The 19,360-nt window shown below is 38.1% G+C and overlaps 2 protein-coding genes across 3 annotated transcripts; one reads left to right on the plus strand and one right to left on the minus strand.

Annotated features, from left to right (window-relative positions):
• The first annotated feature begins 395 nt into the window (after positions 1-395).
• h1-0 (H1.0 linker histone) lies at positions 396-1,571 on the plus strand. The gene has a single exon (XM_032574741.1). The coding sequence runs from the start codon at positions 637-639 to the stop codon at positions 1,222-1,224; it is 588 nt and encodes a 195-aa protein (XP_032430632.1). The 5' UTR covers positions 396-636; the 3' UTR covers positions 1,225-1,571.
• Positions 1,572-5,306: 3,735 nt separating this feature from the next.
• On the minus strand, positions 5,307-19,360 carry rhot2 (ras homolog family member T2). Of its 2 annotated transcripts, none has more exons than XM_032574955.1 (19): positions 19,181-19,360; positions 17,887-17,945; positions 17,008-17,089; positions 16,869-16,912; positions 16,086-16,139; positions 15,955-16,007; positions 14,785-14,893; positions 14,603-14,704; positions 14,436-14,534; positions 11,627-11,735; positions 11,435-11,555; positions 10,618-10,702; positions 10,397-10,542; positions 9,437-9,537; positions 8,711-8,841; positions 8,541-8,621; positions 8,344-8,466; positions 7,265-7,464; positions 5,307-6,274 (listed from the first exon to the last, which is right to left on the minus strand). In XM_032574955.1, the coding sequence occupies exons 1-19, from the start codon at positions 19,215-19,217 to the stop codon at positions 6,157-6,159; spliced, it is 1,854 nt and encodes a 617-aa protein (XP_032430846.1). In that variant the 5' UTR covers positions 19,218-19,360; the 3' UTR covers positions 5,307-6,156. The 2 variants fall into 2 exon arrangements, with proteins under 2 accessions (XP_032430846.1, XP_032430845.1); XM_032574954.1 differs by having other exon boundaries at positions 7,265-7,467.

A 19,360-nucleotide genomic window follows, 5' to 3' on the forward strand; every position in this document is an offset into this window, starting at 1 on the left:
CGCAGTCGGAACTTCACGCATCCGATCAGTTAAAGATTCAATTTTAACGTGTGTTGCGTGTCATCCCGCAAGGTTCCGTCTGTTCGGGTCAATTTGACGGGAATTGGGCAAAATTGTTGGCGGCGCGCGTTACTTCCAGCGGGTTTTCCCGGAATAAAAGTTGTTCGCCGGTGGAAACGGAGGCGGTCGAGCTGGCGGACGGCGAGCCGGATGTCTCCACCACCGGGCCGGCGCGTCCGGCGGACCGCGGAGGATGCGTGGGTTTAATATTTGACCGCAGATGGAGGATGAAGAAACACAAACGGGACGGCGCCAGTTCCACGGAGTCCGCTAGATCAGCTGCTGGCAGTTGGTGTTCTCAATCACGTCCGCAGATAGGCTTCATAGGCTCAATGGAGCGCCTGTGGAATAAGACACTTAAAGTGAACCCGGACACTGAAGACGCACTTTTTAAAAACATTTTTGGACACTTAAGCCGAAACTGCTTTTTCTGGCGTTTTGCTTTCAGGATACACTGTTTCGCATTGTTTTTGTTTTTTTTTCCTACCGGTGAGGCGTTCAAAAGCGGCGGGGAAATTACACCTCCAAGAGTTTTTGATTAACTTTATTTTTAAAAGGAGAATTGAAGAAGACACAATGGCAGAGACGTCGGCCGCTCCAGCCAAAGCAAAACGGGCGTCGAAACCAAAGAAACCCACGTCGCATCCAAAGTACTCGGACATGATTAAAGCGGCTATTGTTCACGACTCGAGTCGGAACGGAGCGTCCCGTCAGTCCATCCAGAAGTACGTGAGGAAAAACTATAAAGTGGGCGACAACGCCGATGTCCAGATCAAGATGGCCCTGAAGAGGCTGGTGGCGTCCGGGATGCTGCGCCACACCAAAGGCATCGGCGCGTCCGGGTCCTTCCGGCTCACCAAGCCGGAGGACTCCAAAAAGCCCCCAGCCAAGGCGCCGACTGCGGCCAAGCCCAAAAAAGTGGCCAAACCCAAACCCAAGAAGGCGGCCAAGCCCAAGAAGGTGACCAAGACGCCCGAGAAACCCAAGAAGGCGGCCGTCAAGAAAGTGAAAAAGGTCGCGAAGAAGGCGACACCTGCGAAGACCAAGAAAGCGCCGGCGAAGAAGCCCAAAGCGGCCAAAGCCAAGGCGAAACCAGTGAAGAAGACGGCCAAGCCCAAAGCCAAGACACCCAAGAAGGCTGCGAAGACTTCCAAAAAGAAGTGAATGGACTCTTTCTGAAACTCACTGTAAATACTTGAGGATTTTTTTTCGTATATGTATTATTTTTGTAAGATTTCATGCAAAAAGTCTGTTTATACTTGTAGTTTTTTTTCCTCCATCCGTTGCAGCATCAATAGACTGTAAAACTAACTGTGGACATTTTCATTCTGTTGATATTCAAGTCTGAGGAAAATGTGTATATTTATACATATATATAAAATATACAGCTGAACTAATGAGTAGTTATTGTTGGTGCTCAACAATAACTATTCAAACATCCCAACGTGTTAAAAACTATTTGCAATGTATGTCAATAAAAACAACTTCAACTTGTCCTCATTTTACACAAATATTACAGAAAGATGCATTTATTTAAACATTTACGGCTTTAAAACTTAACATATTACCCTAACAGCACGCACTAGTGTCACATTACCAGAAAAATTAAAAGCTGTTAAAAACTTTATGAAAAATCTGCTTCCAGGGGCGCATCCAGAAAGTTTTCTAAGGGTGGCCAGATGGGGTGGGGTGAGAATAAGAGTAGCAAAAATCTAAATAAATAATGTTTTAAATTCAAGTTAATGGTGGACATTGAAATACATTTTAAATGAGGATAATTTCCACTCGTAAATACAGATTAAGACAGAAGTTTTATTAATACAGATTAATGTAGATTGATAGATAAATCTTTATTGTCATTGTCACAAAAACAACGACATTTAAAACTGCACATTAACTGCAGTTTGGTTTAGATACGTTGATTAAATTCAAATCAAAAATAGTTTATTGATCGCAAAGGAATCAATAAATATGAATTAAAATAATACTTTATTGATCCTAAATGAATAAATAAAAAATAGTTTAAAAAATGGATGGAATAAAAAATTTTTGCAGTTAAACATCTCACCGCTATGCAGAAATAATGATTAAATCCACCCAAATAAAGTAAATAAAATATATATTTTAATTAGAAAACAGGAGATACACTGAAAATCATCACAGAATAGTTTTATTCAAGTACATTTTTATGGTGAACCTTAAAATTTAGGTCTGTTATTTTCTGATTCTTTGTTCTGCAAATTTATATTTCAAGTATGAATTTTTTAACATATTGAATCACATTTTTAACTCAAGAAAATAAACATGACCTCCTAATATTTTAGACTAAAATATGTGATTCTGGATCAGGAGTGTGACAGGCCCTCAGAAAGAAACGCTATGAGGAACAAAAAAGAAAACATATTAACATAAACACAAAAAAACTCAAGTGGATTCATGTATATTGTTTAAAGCAATATTATGCATGAATCCTGTGGAGTAAATAAGACCTAGGAAGAGAAAAATCATTATGCAAGTTAGACTTTGACTCTACAAAAAGCCAATAATGCAGCGTCAGCTCATTTTAACTTTTCCCAGACACCAAAGGTGATTTTAGAAATTAAATTAATTAAAATAATGTCAAGGCTAAATAAAAGCAATAATTATATTTGAAAACGTCAGGTGCAGGAGAGCTCTTTTCCAACATCATTTCAGCTTCAGCAGATGATTGAAGGGAAATCTGTTTTTCTACACACCCATATTTAAATGTTCTGCTAAACACCTGATGAACAAATACTGCCACCTTGTGGTAGCGGAGGAAAATGGCGCCTTTTTTATTCCACAGCAGGAAAAACAATAAGAGGCACATAAATACAAGTCAGTGTTAAAAATACTATAGTTAGATGACCTAACTGTTAATGGATCCTAAAAAAATAAACAAAACCTGGAGAGAAATTTGATTAGAAAAATGTTAAATGTAACGACATTAATTATCAACACAAAATGTCCATGTTTAAGTCAATGAAAGCTCTTAAAACTAAACAATTTCACAAATAATTTCAAATGCACAAACAGAATCACCGTTCATTAATTAACTACACCTCGTTGGTGCAGTTTTCCTTCAAAACAACTTTAATATCTGAAGCTACCTGAAGAGAAATCCAAAATTCTGATTTTTTTAAATAGCAAATTTTTCACTTTAGAGCCCAGAGTGTTCCTTTTATGTCTTGAAATTTTGTTTTAGATTATTTTCGAAATTTTCTAGTAAAGACATGGACATTTCTGAGATTAAATCTCAAAATTTCTTTTGTTTCTGACGGAAATTGACATGTTTTTTCTATGTACAGTGACCCTAATATGTCATTGTACATAATATTATCAGAACAAAGTCATACAATAGAAAGTCAGAAATATAAGAAAATAAACTCATTATGAAAAATCAAGTTGCAATAATATGAGAAAAAATATGAGAATAAAGTCGTAACATAAGAAAATTTTATGACGGAAACTCATTAAAATATTCATGAAATAAAGGTAAAGATTGAACAAGAATAAATATCTGAAAAAGTCGCAACTTTAGTAGAATGAAGTAGTAATTTTGTAAGTCCCACATAAAAATTTAATGTTGAGCATCTTGTGAAATTTTAATTTGGTGTCGGTTTAACAAATAAGAGAATCTTAACAAATAACAGAAGGGCGGTCAGATCTACAGTACAGACCAAAACACACCTTCTAATTCAATGGGTTTTCTTTATTTTCATGACTATTTATAAGGCAAGAAATCCCACTTATTAACCTGACAGGGCAGGTTGACCTATGAAGTGAAAACCATTTCAGGTGACTACCTGTTGAAGCTCATCAAGAAAATGCAGAGTGTGCAAAGCAGTAATCACAGCAAAAGGTTGCTACTTTGAAGAAACTAGAATATAAGGGCTATTTTCAGTTGTTTTACACTTTTTTGTTTAGTGCATATTTCCACATGTTATTCATAGTTTTGATGCCTTCAGTGTGAATCTACAACCTCAATAGTCATAAAAATAAAGGAAACTATTGAATTAAAAGGTCTGTCCAAACTCTTGTTCTGTACATGACTAAGATTTTCTAGTAATTTTCTTCTGGTAATATTGTGTCTTTATTCCTGTAATATTATGACTTTAGTTCCGTAAAAAATATCTTAGTCTGGCCTTAATACTCCGTAATACATTTTTAATAAACACAAATTTAAACTTCTGACCAATCACACAACACTCTGAACAGCGTTCTGTACCGTTAGCTCCGATGTAGCTTAGCTTAGCGCATTTTCGGTGTTCCCGAAGTTCTCAATCTTCATTTCGCGAACTTTGCACATAGTGAAGTTTATGTCAAAGTCGGTCTTCCCGGAAAGTCGGTAAAAAACAAAATTAGTCCAAATGTTTGCCTTCAACGAAGGCGGGCCGGTTGAATCCCTTTTTTTTCTCTTTTGTGGTTTCCTGCTTGTTTTGGTGCTTTGCGCGCATGCGTACGTTCCGGTCCCGCCTGCGTGAGGACGTCAGGACGTCAGGACGTCCCGCCTAGTTACTAAATAGAGGCCAGCAGATTTGTTTCTATTTTGCTAGATTTTGGGACATTTAAAACAGTAGTAAAATGAGAATCGCGACTCGTTGCACCCTCTCCGGTCTGGTCTTTTATTAAGCATCTGGATCTTTTATTAAGCATCTGGATCTGTTCACTTTCAGTAAGAAAAAAGTTTTTGAAAAGTCACAAAAATGTTTCCTGCAGAACCATCCGCCTCTCAGATTAATCACAAACTGATTGGTGATGGGCAACAGGAACCAGCAGCAGGTTCTGTAACTGGGTCAGTCAGGCCCAGAGGAACAGAAAAACACAGGCCAGCTTCAGTCTGATTAAAACAACCTGGAGGTGAGGAGAGGAAACTGGAGGCAGATAATCCCAGCATGTTTTCCTTCAGTCATTCAGACACCAGGGCGTGTCAGGGACATTGTAGATGGAATACAAAAAATTAAGAAGCACATCTCTTAGAAAAGAAAATTGCAAAAAAAACCCACAGGAATGAGATTTGTCTCAAACTTTCCAGAAAAAACACCCAGATATTTTGGAAGTTTTCATGTTTCTTCTTGAAAATTTTGAAGTTTTTTTCTAGCAAATTTGCAAGTTTTAAACTAAAATTTCCTATTTTTTTCTATAAATTTTCTGAGATTGATCTCAAAATGTTTTAATTTTCTCCAGCAATTTTTCGCCTTTTCAAAATCCAAAATTTCCACTTTTTGTTTAGAGATTAATTTCTAAAAATATGAGTTTTTTCTGAGTTTGAAAACTCACATATTTGCTAGAAAACTCCAAAAGTTGAAAAATGTTGACTTTTGAAGCTAAAAAAATGGTTTTTCTAGAATATTTCTGAGATTAATTATAAAATTTCTGATTTTTTCTTGAAATTTTTACTTTTCAAACTGAGAATTTTACTTTACTTGCCTTTGACTAGGTAAAATCCCACTTAGATCTATATCTCATTTTCAAGAGGGACTTGTGCAGAAATTTTCTAGAAAAACTCAGATTTCTTTGGCTGAAATTTACAAATTTTTTCTATCTACCTCCCCAACACTTTGCTGCAAACACTGTTAAAATCAAAACAGTCCATTTCCTCAATAAAAGCAAATGTCTTCATGCAACAGAAGCAACCTCACCATCAGAGGATTTAAACCACGGTGAATGATTTGTGAAGCTAAATCTTCCTGTTTAGGGTAAAACCAGGTTCCACCAGTTATTTGGCAATCATATCAGGATTTCATGACGTTTTGTAGCAGCTGGCCTGAACGTCCAGCTCTGATTCGGAATAATTTGGCATCATGTTCATTTGCACGCGCTGCTTGCATGCAGAAGATGATCTGTAACTCCTGATGGGGCAGCAGGAGGCGGGACATCTTCCTGATGAAAGCACCTTGGTGTTCAGGAAGAGAAGCTGCTTTTCAGGCTAGCTCCAACGTAGCCTGGTGAAGCGTAAGGCAGCAGCAGCGGGGGGAATAACCTCCAGCAGAGGTCAGAGGTCAGACAGAGAGCAGGACAGATGGAAAACAGTTCGGCCTCTGGGTTTGGTCGTGACGGATGGAGATAATCGGCGGGTCATTTTAGCCGAGCCAAGGCTCTGTAGACGGCGAAACCCAGAACGGCGACCACAGCCGAGCCCAGAGCCACCCGCAGCCAGAAGGAGGCGCTGCTCAGGTCCGACCCGTTCAGGTGGCTGGAAAACAAAAAAACATCCGTGAAAAACAAAGCAACAAGCGGTTTCCGCTAGAGCCGAGACGGATGAAAAATACCAGAATGTTTTTCATACCAGGTCTGATTTAAATACTTTTTTCCCTTTTTTTTTTTTAGTAAAATTATTTAAAAAGTGGATGTTATGCCCAGGCTACAAAAATGTATGTTTAACTATGAGAATAAAGTCATAATGTTATCAGAACAATTTGATTCTGATGTGTTAAAACATAAAGTGTTTCCTTATTTGTAAAAAGATATCAAAGTATAACTTCACAAGATGCTCAACATCCTTCATTCTAATTTTTTATTATTATGACATTTTCTCCTCATGTTATTACGACTTTATTCTTATTTTATTTCGACTTAATGTTGCATTACTTAATTTACACATTTTTTCTTGTATTACTACAACATTATTATATTATTGTGACTTCATGTAGTACGACTTCATTCTCTAAATATTACTTTACTCTCGTATAATTAAATGTTTTCTTGTATTATTATCACTTCAGTCGTATTTTTACAAAATTTATTCTCATATTTCTGACATTTATCCTGAATTATTGTGATTTTCTTTTCTTTCTTATTTACAAAATCTTTTCTCGAATCGCTACAACTTCATCCTGTTAGCTTTATAAGTTTACTCTCATGATTAAAATAAAAAACTGTAGCCTGGCTCTAAACATCATGCTGTTGACCTGAATTCAAGTCCAAATAAATAAAAGCTGTAAAACAAGATGGCCGCCCTGACATCACTCTGAACTATGGAAACCCAAGGAATGCATCGTGGGAAAAATAAAGATTTTACAAGAATTAAAAAAAATAAAAAGTTTGATTAATCAAATCTATTTATCACCCAGCCCTGTTGTCTTGAATATTTCAAATCCACATTCAAAAATACATTATTGACCCCAAAGCAAAATTATTTCATGAAGGCTCTGGTGTTGGTTCTGGTGTTGGTTCTGCTACGTACGGGTGCATGGCGGCCCAGGCCAGCCTGCTGTAGATGCTCCTGCCGGCGGCGTCGAGCGTCAGGCCGCAGAACGGCAGCGGCGGCGGCAGACGGTGCTTGTAGCAGAACTCGGCCGGCGTCATGCCGTGGAACTGCTTGGCTTCAGGAAGGTCCGCTTTGGAGGCGACCAGAACGCACGGAACGCTGCCGTCCATGTAATGCTGCTAAACATGGAGGACACAGAGAAACTTCAGTCAGCAGTCGCCATTTTGACTGGCTGCTCCTCCAAGGAGCAAAATAAATTCAGTTTCTATCATCTGACTGCAGCAGGAAAATATCAAACATAAAGATGATTTTTATTTAATGCAGCATTTCTGCTGGAACTGCTGCTGAGTCTCAATCACAATAAAATTAACATTTTTAAATTGATATTTGAATTAAAGTCAGAGCTTCTAGATTTTCCATGTTAAACTTTCAGATTATTCCAGAAGCAACTTTCCACAGATCTTTATATTTAATTTGAAATGAGGAAATACTGGAGTTGACAATGAAAACTTCAACGAAGGAAAGAAGAAAAGTTACTGAGGAAAGAAGTGAAAAGGCAACAAGATAGAAACCAACATCGGTTGTTAAAATCGACTCGGCTTTACTGATCAGATTGACGTGTAAAAATCTACCAACGTCTGCTGATACGGCTAATGCTAATCCCAATAACGCTAAGTCCGATAACGCTAACGGCAATCTTGCAATTGGTGTTAGCAAGAAACGCATTTCTTGCTAACACCAATAATGCTGACGCCGACAACGCTAACTCCAATAAAGCTAACCCTGATAATGCTAAAAATGCTAGTGGGGGAAATGCTAAAGCTGCTAATGCCAACGGGGATTGTGCTAAGTCTGATAACGCTAAAGTGGACAAAGCTAATGGCAATAACTAACAGCTGTAAGGTTGACACCCTAATGCTAATGCGCTAAGTGAAACACAAACTCATTAAAGCATAACTTTAGTTTGGTTGATCTTTCTCAGCTGAACCCAGAAACCAGGGAGAAACACCTGGACATCGACCTTTCACCGCTGCGACCTTGACCTCAACACTGACCTTGTAGATGCTGGCGCAGTAGTCAAAGGAATGGGGATCGCTGGCGTCGTACATGAGACAAGCAACGTCGCAGGCGGCGTCCGACGCCTTGAGGAACTCCGTTTCCACATCCACCTCGTTCAGCTGAACAGGAAGGACAGGAGAGAGGCCGGTCAGGCTGGGGTCAGAGGTCAAAGGGCAGCAGGTCTGATACTTACAATCAGGTATTTCTCCTGGTTGCCGATCTGAACTGTATTTATGACATAGGGTGAGAAGGCACTGCTGGCGTTTCCTTTACTCTGATAAATAAAAACCAGGAAATGAAACGGTTTACAGCATGAACTGGGTTTTCATTTTCCACCGTTTAGTTTTTCAGACGGCAACGAACCAGAACGTTGCGGCCCACGAACGCCTGGAGGAAGGCGGTCTTCCCGGTGCCGCGCGGTCCGATCACCTTGCAGAGAAACGCTGACCTCTGAGTCTGACGCTTTCTCAAATCCACATCCTTCTCCCGAGTCACTGAATCCAAAAAAATGAAACAAATAAATGGCAAAATATGTAAAATTGGTTTTAAACCTCAACATTAAGGCCTAAACATATTTAAAAATTAAGGCGGCATAGATTAGAAACATTGTTTTCCTTCTTTAAAAATTCAAACTTTGGAGATAAAAACAAATCAACTAAAAAAAAGACAGTTTCAACTCAGGATTATATGTAAATAATTCTTTCCAAATTTAGGCTTTTAATCAAACATTACATTGAACTTTATTACCAAACTGTGATGTTTGAATATCAAGCTCTTTCCAAGCCTTGAAAACACATCAGTGAAAAAGTAGCCAAGAAATGACTCAGTTAAGAGTAAAAAAGTATTTGGTAAAAAGTGCTGAGTAATTATCAATCATTTAATATTTAAAACATGTTTGTTTTTCATTCAGTGGATAGAAAATCCAGAAATTTTACTCAAGATTAGAAATACGTTATAATAAAATAACTCAAGTAAAAGTAAAAGGTAGAGTGAAAATAATCATTAAAGTACATTTTCTCAAAAACGTTACTTAAGTAAATGTAACAGAGTAAATGTAACCAGTTGCTGCCCAGCAGGTGCGTCCCTCACCTGTGACGGCTGCGGTCTGCGACTCCTGCTCGGTCAGGATCGGGTATCCCAGGTAACCCAGGTGCTCCAGGCAGCGATGGACGTCCAGGTACGCAGAGAGCCTGAAACCGCGAGCCACAGATTCAGCCAGAGAGAAAAAGAGCAGCTAACGCTCGTTCACACGGAGGATTTCAAAACCATCAACAACCTTCGGTAAAACGGGTTAAATCGAACAGATTTCACTCACTGACATTCAGATCCCAGACAGAAAATCATGTGAAACCTCATCAAACCGAACGCCAATTCAGAGCAAACAAACATGGCCGACGATTAAAGGCAACAGTCACAGTTTGTGGACTTTAACTCGGCGCTAAAAGACGAACCAAAAAGAAACGGCGTTTAATGAAGGATCCGACCCGATGAGTCTTCACCAGAGCTGGGGAGTAACTAGTTACATTTACATGAGTAACTTTTTTCAAACAATGTACTTTTAGGAGTATTTTTACTATGCTGTATTTTCTACTCTTACTTGAGTAAAATTTCTGGATTTTCTCCCCACTGAATGAAAAACAAACATGACTCAGACACACACCTGCAGTTTCAGGTAAAGTTTCACAAGTTTTTATAATGAAAGAAAGTCATTTGGAAAATGTTTTTCTTTGGTTTGAAATAGTTATTTTGTGTTACTAATATGAATTATTGTCATTTTGGTTCTTAAAATACCAAAATTTCTTTTTTATATTGGTTCATCTGATGATAATTTATAAGATAGTTACGTTTTTGTTGTACCCGAGTAAAAACATGTTGAAGTAGTTTTACTCCTACTTGAGTATAATTTTTGGACACTTAGCGCAGCAGGATTATCGGATATCGTAAAGATTCGGCCCGATAATCTGCTCTGAGATAATCTGGAATCAGGAAATGAGGACAGATCGTCCTGCTGTGTGAACTCGGTTTACTCTGAGCGTTTCGGTCACCTACATCCACTGACAGTGGTAGCCCCGGTTGGTGATGTAGCCCTGATCCGTGGTCGGCACGGCCAGGAGGACGTCGGCGCCCCACGGCATGTAGGGACAAACGCAGAACAGGTTCTTCAGCTCCGCCGGCGACAAGGCGGAGTCCCGATCCTGAGCAGAAAAACAGCCGGACTCAGCAAAATCAGACGATTTTTACCGGCTGACCTTCCTGTGACTGGGACTCGCCTCGTCGTATTTATCAAACAGCTGCTGGAGGAACTGGTGGCCCAACTGGTTGATCTCTGTGCTGCAGCCCACAGGAACTCTGAGTCTGAAAACACATAAAACAGCCGATGAATGAGAAGAGCAACTTATTTTACTTTTCCAAACACAAATAATCAAAGTTTATCAATTTATACAATAGAAACATTCAAACAGAAATTTTAAGTGATGTCAGAAATTCTGATAATACTCATATTTTTCTAGATATCTAAAACATCTGGTGGCGTTAAAGAGCTATTACAGATCAGGAAAGTCAAACTCATTTTTATTTTGGGCTAAATCTCGACTGTGGATGTCCTTAAAGGGCCAGCTGTGGTAAAACATAACAATAAAACCCAAAAACAAACGGCTAATATTTGAATAAGGTTAAATACTGAATGTCATTTCAGATTGACGGAATTTGGCAAAATAGAAATGAAAACTACGAAAGAAAGTTACTGAAAAAAGAGCAAGCAGAGAAAGATTCAATCAAAGTACCGGAATCCATATAGTGTGAAATTTAAACAAACACATTTTCATTTGCTTACATGGAAATATGCGCTCACATCAGTCTCACCGCAAACTCATCCAGTTTCTGAGAAAAACTGGAGGAAATGTGAGGCTGTCTAACCAGAAGCCAGTGCATCTTAAATACTTTTCTAAACTGCTTGTATGCAGAGTAAAATAAATTCAACGTAATATTAGTTCTCATTTTATCTTTTCTGCCCCTTTTCTGTCTATCGAGCCATAAAATCTTTAGAAAAAGAATAATAATAATAATAAATGTATTAAATGCACTAACTCGGGGTACAGGTAATTGTCAGTCAGCTCCAGGTTGTCGTCATAACCAAACTTCCTGAGGATCGTCCAGGTGGTTTCATGCCGGCCTCTTTGGATGAATAAAGTGTTTAGAAACAGAAAACCTGAAAAACAGAAACCGTGACTGTAAATGAAGCCACCAGATAAATAAAAACCTGGATGTGATGTTTCCTACCGTTCAGGGTCAGGCCCTTGTCTTGAACCCCGTCGCTGGTGTTTTTCCACACCACAGTCTTCACATCCTCCAGAGCCTGAGGAGCCAGAGGATTCCCAAAACACGATTTCTAAACAGAAAATTTGAAATGTTAACAAGTTAGCATGAAAACTTTGATTTAAACAACAGCTGGACAATAAATTAATAACTCTGTGTCAGACACATGATCAATGTTAACAGATAATACATCAGACAGAATATTCACTGAACTATAATCCAGAACTGCTCGGCATTCTGGGAGATGTAGGCAGAGGAGAGACTTCAGCTGTTCAACCTCTCATGGCTAGCTAAGCTAACTCACTCACTCACTCACTATTTGGTTGCCTAGCAACAACCGGCTGGGTAGCAAACAGTTTCAAGTTCTCCCAAAACTTCTGTTACCTGTGGGGTGTCCAAAGTGCGGCTCGGGGGCCTAATGTGGCCCTTTGATTAATTTGTAATTCAATAACGTCACAAATTTGGCCCTCCGAGACTTTTTGTAATTGTTTTAGGATTAGATTTTCCGTCACAAGTTTATATTTTCTTGAACAGAAAATGTGAAGTACAGCAACAATTTTCTTTCTTGTTTAGCCTTTTTATTTCATAAGTTGTGCCACAAACATCCAGAGATTTTTTACTGAAAAACACCCATCCATTATATTTGACTGATTACAGCAGAGACTGTAGAGGAAAATTCTTATTTTGTGTCTTTTGGAATAAATTAAAACATTTATAAACTTTCTTTTTTTTTTTTAAAAAAGAGAGAAAATAATAAGCCCAAAAAGTTAAATATTTTTCAACATTAAAGGAAACGTAAAACATTACAAGTCTTATTTATTGTCGTGCATGTAATAATAAAATAAATCACATTTTGAGTCTTTAATTGGAGGAAAAAAATACAATTTTGGCCCCTGAATACTTTCAACTGAGGGATTTTGGCCCTCGGCACAAAATGTTTGGAAATCCCTGGGTTGCCTAGCAACGACCTGCTGGGTAACTGGCGCAGCAGCAGTTTAAGGTTTTGCTTCATAACTGCAAGAAAATAAAAATGTTGTGAAATAAAAACTGGATAAAACAGGAAAGGCAACGCCACAAGTTTGCAAGTATTTTAGATATTGAAAACATAAAACTAATCAATAATTATTCTTGATTTTGACCAATATGAAACTTATAGTTTTCAGCCATGTTGCAGTTTTGGGTAAAACATATTTACAGGCAAAGTTGTTTTCATCTTGAATAAAAAGAGTGAGTGAGTGTGAATGTATATGTAAATATATTAGGCCTGTCACAATAACAAATTTTGCTGAGCGATTAATTGTCTCAAAAATTATTGCGATAAACGATAATATTGTTTGAAGACCTTTTTACACTGATTTAATGGAAATGATGTAATAATGCATGAGATTTCCTGCCAAAGATAGATACACTTTATTTTCAAAAGAATATTTAACACTGGAGCTGATAAACAAAATAAACAAAACAACCAAAAACAAAAATAAAATGGATTCTCAGTCTCCATTAATAAAAAATGTACTTGAAAAAAAACTAAACAACATAAAGTAAAAGTGGAAATAAATACTACATTCAACCAAAAGAAGGCAGATTATGAAGTCTGTGTATTATGTTGCCCTTCAGTAATAATTAGATTTAAATAGAGAAGATGGGCACATCGACTACCTGATGCAATAGTTCACACTACATGATTTTTTGCTCCTATTTTTTCCCCTTATGACAATCTTAGAAAGTTGGTCTTTCTAAGATTGTTGCTTGCGATTTCATAACCGATCATCCTGTAGTGTGTGGTGTGTTACGGTAGATCATCGTTGCCGCTCTGATCCAAATCAGGGTTTTTCCCGACTGGGATCTTAACGCAGCCTGTTGAATGTGACAGGTAGCCAATCAGAAAGCGAGGATTCTCCTCCGAGTTTTCTGAGGGGAAATTACAGAGAGGAATCCCAAACAGCTGACACGGAGCAACCCGAAGTCCAGCGGACATTGGAGATGATATGTGGAAACAACATTAATGTTTATTCAACATGCAAAGAATATAGAAATGACAAGGGGAGGAGTTGGAGCGAAATTGCTACCGCAGTTGATAAACCCGGTAACTTTTCGTAAATAGGTTCTAATGATTTTCATTCAGTCAGGACTTTACGCTGACACTAGCCACATGCATTGCAGGTAGATTGTAGTAAAGCATTGATTAATGCCTGGTTTTAAAATTAGTTAACTGAACTTGTAGCCATTATTTTGTGCCCATTGTTGGACACCACACGGCAGGAACGAACCCGGTCCGGAACCGTTATACCTAGGATTTCTGTCGGCTAATGTGTGATCTGTCAGGTTTTGAAAATGGGCCGACAATCGGCCGACAGCTCCTGTGCGCTGGGCTTTACACTAAGGAAATTAGGAAGGGAGGAGTCAGTGGAGAGCACCGGAGTTGAGCCTTTTTTCATTCAGTGTCATTAACAGAAAGAGAAAAAGGCCGGAAGAGACGATAATGCCGATAATTAAAATGACGTTGATAGTTTTAATTTATCGTGCGATTAATTGATTTATCGTTTATTGCGACAGGCCTAATATATATATATATATATATATATATATATATATATATATATATATATATATATATATATATATAGTACAGTTTACAGGTCTCTATATGTTTTTTGTTGTTTATTTAGAAAATCTCTTTTTTTAGTCTGTTTCCTCCATTTAATGATGAATTTATTACTAAGTTAGCTGACTTGAGGCAGAAGCTGAACGGATGTTGAAAGTGATTCTGAACCTGGAAGCTGTTGAGCTCGGCGTCGCTCAGGATGCGATCGTTGTCCTGGTCAGAAATGTAGAATATTCTGCTCAGAGCTCGAACACAAGCTGGCTTCAGCTGCAGGAGAAACAGATCGTTAAAGCTTCTGCAATATGAAACATTTATTTTAGACAGAAGAAAAAGACCTGTTTGTCCTCTGGGTCGTAAAGCGGAGCGGTGGGGTGGAGAACGGCCTTCTGGGCGTAGTAGAACAGCTCAGAAATGTTCTTCAGGCTCTTCGCAGAACACTGGGAGGCAAACGGAAACGTTCGGGGTCAGAAAGTGAAAGTTAAAGCAGAATATCGGAGCAGGACGTGAGCAGCTTCACCTCAACGCACGTCTCGATCTCAGAGAACTGGTTCATAATGGGAAGAATGGTTTCCATGGAGCTCCCACTGCGCAGGTCGGACTTGTTCCCAACCAGGATGATGGGAACCCTGACAGACACGATCAGAAACAGAGTGGATCCAGTCCATGGCTAAAACATTCATATGATGCTCTACATGTAACTCAAATCATCGCAACAATTAACGATATTTTCCTAACCAGGGGCGGAGCTAGACTTTCATACAAGGAGGCCTGGAGGGGGGGAACATGGTAAACAGCACCAAATGTTATTAAACTGGAACTAACAATTCCATCCATCCATCCATCCATCTTCTTCCGCTTATCCGAGGTCGGGTCGCGGGGGTAGCAGCTTCAGAAGGGAGGCCCAGACTTCCCTCTCCCCAGCCACTTCTTCTAGCTCCTCCGGGGGAATCCCGAGGCGTTCCCAGGCCAGCCGAGAGACATAGTCCCTCCAGCGTGTCCTGGGTCTTCCCCGGGGCCTCCTCCCGGTGGGACGTGCCCGGAACACCTCACCAGGGAGGCGTCTAGGAGGCATCCTGACCAGATGCCCGAGCCACCTCAACTGGCTCCTCTCGATGTGAAGGAGCAGCGGCTCTACTCTGAGTCCCTCCCGGATGACTGAGCTTCTCACCCCAGGAACTAACAATTATTTTAATAATATGTTATATGTTATTTTATTCTTCATCAGAGTCTCTTGGGAGCGTCTTGAGTCAGAGGCTTCTTCAGATTCGCTGTAATACAGACTGCTACAGGAGATCCTTCCTGCCATCACTGTCTACAATACCTCTGTGAAGAATCTTAATGAGTTACAACATTTAATTTCCCTTTGGATTCAATAAACTCTTTTTAAATCTGAATTTGAATTCTATCAATAATTCTGACAATTAATCAGATTAAAAAATTGCCTCCCTCTCTCTAAAATCATCCTGCAGCAGCAGAAGAGTCTAAACAGGAAGTCCATTCCTGGCACATTTCTAACTACAAAGATCGCATATCCTGTAAAACTGTCCGTCTTCATCTTCACTCTATTCGAGCGCTAATGTTTCAACGCTAGCTGTAGCGACCCGTCGACCACCTGGTGTTCCCCTCTAGCTCCGCCCCTTTTCCTAACAACAGTCCTAGTTCAGTGAATTCCCATTGTGACACATACTTGTTTCCTTTCTCTGCATCTCCGTTGACGAGAGGAATCCACCTGGTTTTAATCTGGAAAACAAGAAACCATTAAAGTATAAACAGTATGAAGTGAGGCTAGCTGATATAACCTGAATATCCACTGGTTACCTTTTCTATCGTGTCCTCGTTGGTGACATCATACACCACACAAACTACGTTGGCCTGTGAAGATTGGGCAAAACAAGATGGCGGCTTATGAGGTTTAAGATGCTAAAAATGTCCACCAAGCAGGAAGCGACCCGACATGATGCAACACATGGTAAATATAACCTTTGTTGGTGTTTTTTGGTTATTTTTCTGCTACTGACGCGTTTTCACACCAACGTCACTTTAACACCAGAAAAAAAGTTTGAATCGACAATTAAAGTCTGTTTTCAGTTTTATCTTGTTAAATAAACCCTAAAAACTAAAGTAGCTTGAAGTTAATAATAAAGAAAACATTTTTTTTTTTATTTCAACTCCCTGACAGAGGAAAGTTTTGATGGCCCAAATGAAAAGATTTAACTCTGAACTCGAATTTATCAATTTAACAGCCGGATGGATGTTACTACTGGTGGAGACGACAGAGAAGACGACAGGAAGTGGTTATAGGATTACTTTTTTTAAATACACAAACTTTAATAAGTACGATTTTTACTTATGTTTCTTATTTAATGAAAGCACAACAACTGCAAAATTGCGGAATGTCAACACAGTTTGTTTCTTTTAAAAATAAAAACACAGCTAATGATTGGGTAATTAAGTCACTTCCTGTTTGTATTCTAGCGCATAAAAGCACATTTTCTGCTGTTGCATTTTGTTTTTGTAAACCTTTGTGTTTCTCCTATTGGACCACTGAAACATGCTGGATGGGTTTTTCTAATATTTATCAATAAATCGCAGTGGATTTACCTTGACGATTTCATCTCTGAGAACTTCATCACTTTGTTCCTTTTCTGATGGAAACAACAGAAAACCAAACAAAACTTAAAATATTGACATTCAGAAGATAATCTGATTTTAACAGCAGCTAACACTGCTGGTTCGGTACCGGAGTAATCCACGATGTGAGTGGGAACTTTCTCAGGAGTGACGTCGGCCGGGATGGTGATCTCCTCGGCTCTGGGTGGAACCTTCAAAATAAAAGCAGACAAATGTTTCAGGTCATAATGTTATGCCAGAGTTCTCAGTCCATTGCAAAGCTGGACAACATGGCTGAAAAACGTATCACGATATAAGCGTTTCATAGCAGTCAATATCGATAATTATTGATTCGTTTTTTGTTTAAAATATCTGAAATACAGTCAGACTGTTGTTGTGATTTTCCTGTTTTATCCAGTTTTCCCTCCATTTTGTTTTTTAGCAGTTTTGAGGCAAAGATTGGAAACTTGAAACTACTTCTGTCCAATTAATTGTCAACAACTAACATGATTAATAATTAATGACTATTAATCAATTAAACATTTCAGCCTTATAGGAAACTGATTAATTAAGATTAAACTGATTAAACAAAAACAACAAAACATTTAGAAAATAGAACTGGGAATAAAAACTGGAAATACAAACATTTTTCACACATTTATTCCATTAACATTCAACCAAAGAGACGTTCAACTCAAATCAATACGGAAGAAAGTCGAGGCAAAAACCACTGAATGTTGATATATTTTTGCTATTTTTCAAGCATGAAAAGAGTAAAAATATGTTTACAAAATAAACTGAAGTTATTTGTGTATTTATATTTAAAAACAACAATTGAGCTACAATTTCTCTGTTTTTTATGACTTATTAATAAATAAGTTATTAAAAATCACCAGAAATGCATTTTAAAGATGAACTGGAGTTCACTGGGCGTAATAGTAAGTCCATTAGGTGCTTTTTGTCAGAAATATGCATTTTTAAGTGAAACTCTAGCAGTAGTGACACTTACCCGCTCTGGAAACTCTTCTCCCACCAGAGACATGATGAGGGACGTCTTCCCCACCTTGGCTGCAGAAACAGTGAGGCATTGCATTAAAAAAACCTAAATACTCTTCACATTATTGTAGAAATATGGATTGAAATATAATATGGAATAAACATGGCAGATACCGGTGGATATTCTTTTGAAATGTATTTTTGCATAATTTCAACTCTGTTGATGCAAAAACTAGAATATGTAGCCTAAGAGTTTGTTTTAAATGGACTTTTCTGCAAGTTTGTTTTTTCTAAAAAAAAAAAAAGTTTTGAGTCAATAGATCATCACAAGTAATATCTAAAAGCATGCAGAACGGTGAGTCATAAATAACAGAACAGTTAAGAAGTGATCTGATGTAGTAACCAGCTATTTAATAAATTCTATTAAAACTATAATTACATATTTCTGAATGAAGAAAACACATTTTATCCCAAAATGCGGCAAAATATGTAGGATCCAGCAGTTTACATTGAAGTGAGACCTCCTGTTAATACACCAGCTTTGTTATTCTGCCCAGACTTCTGCACCATTTGGAGGTCAAGGAAATGTACTGTAAACATTATATATTTATTGTCACTGGAGGTATTTTATCCTGTTCTAACATTTATACTTTAAGTAAATGTATTGCTTTAACTACTCGTTATGAAAAAAGTTGATTTGGAAATATGTTTCTTTTGCCCCTATTTTACTCATTTCATATTTTCTTCTTTGAAAAACCAGAATTAGAAAATAACCTTAAACTTGTTAGTCTAATTAGATTATTTTTCACGAATTAAATCACAGGTCAACATAGAATAAAGTGAGACAATGCATGTTCAAACTGAGGTAAAAATATAAAAACAGCAAATTTACAACATAGAAAAAGTTACACTGTACAGTTATTAAAAATAGTATAAACAAACCAGAAGAAATGTGCAAATGAGTAGGATTAATTAGAAAATGTTTGAATCTTAAAGTAAACTAATTTGTGTATAAGATTTGATTTATGTTACAAATCTGTGGATTTCAGTAATTATAGCTGAAGGTTTGCACACAGTTAGCTTAACTATCAGTTTAAACTTTGAAGCTAAAACTCATAAAGCTGCCATTTAGGAAATTAATACTTTATACACAGCAAATTTGCCAAAGCATAATTTTATCGTTAAATGTGGAACCCTTTCAGAAATATTAAGTGATGCAGCTTCCGGAATAACCAAAGTTAGTTAGCTGCTACGGCTAATATTTGCTAGCCGTGTAGCTTGTTGTCAGCTGTCAGTTGGATACTTACGTTCCCCCAGTAAAAGTATCCTGACGTCTTGCTTCATATTTCCTCACTCTGGGAAGAAGAGCTAGGCGGGCCGAGCTGCTACGCAGACATTTATCTTTCATTTGAACGTCAAAATTTCAAGATAAACCCAAACGTGCGCCTTTTCACGCCGATATTCAGCCAAGGTGAAACCCGTTTACT

The sequence above is a fragment of the Xiphophorus hellerii genome, chromosome 10 (genome assembly GCF_003331165.1).
Source record: "Xiphophorus hellerii strain 12219 chromosome 10, Xiphophorus_hellerii-4.1, whole genome shotgun sequence".
Taxonomy (NCBI): domain Eukaryota; kingdom Metazoa; phylum Chordata; class Actinopteri; order Cyprinodontiformes; family Poeciliidae; genus Xiphophorus; species Xiphophorus hellerii.

Coding starts and splice junctions, on each gene's coding strand:
- h1-0 (XM_032574741.1), top strand. CDS start 637: ATGGCAGAGACGTCGGCCGCTCCAGCCAAAGCAAAACGGGCGTCGAAA.
- rhot2 (XM_032574954.1), bottom strand. CDS start 19,217: ATGAAGCAAGACGTCAGGATACTTTTACTGGGGGAAC. Junction 16,913..17,007: donor TCACATCGTGGATTACTCCG/GTACCGAACCAG, acceptor TGTTTCCATCAG/AAAAGGAACAAAGTGATGAA. Junction 7,468..8,343: donor ACTGCGCCAGCATCTACAAG/GTCAGTGTTGAG, acceptor CTCCATGTTTAG/CAGCATTACATGGACGGCAG.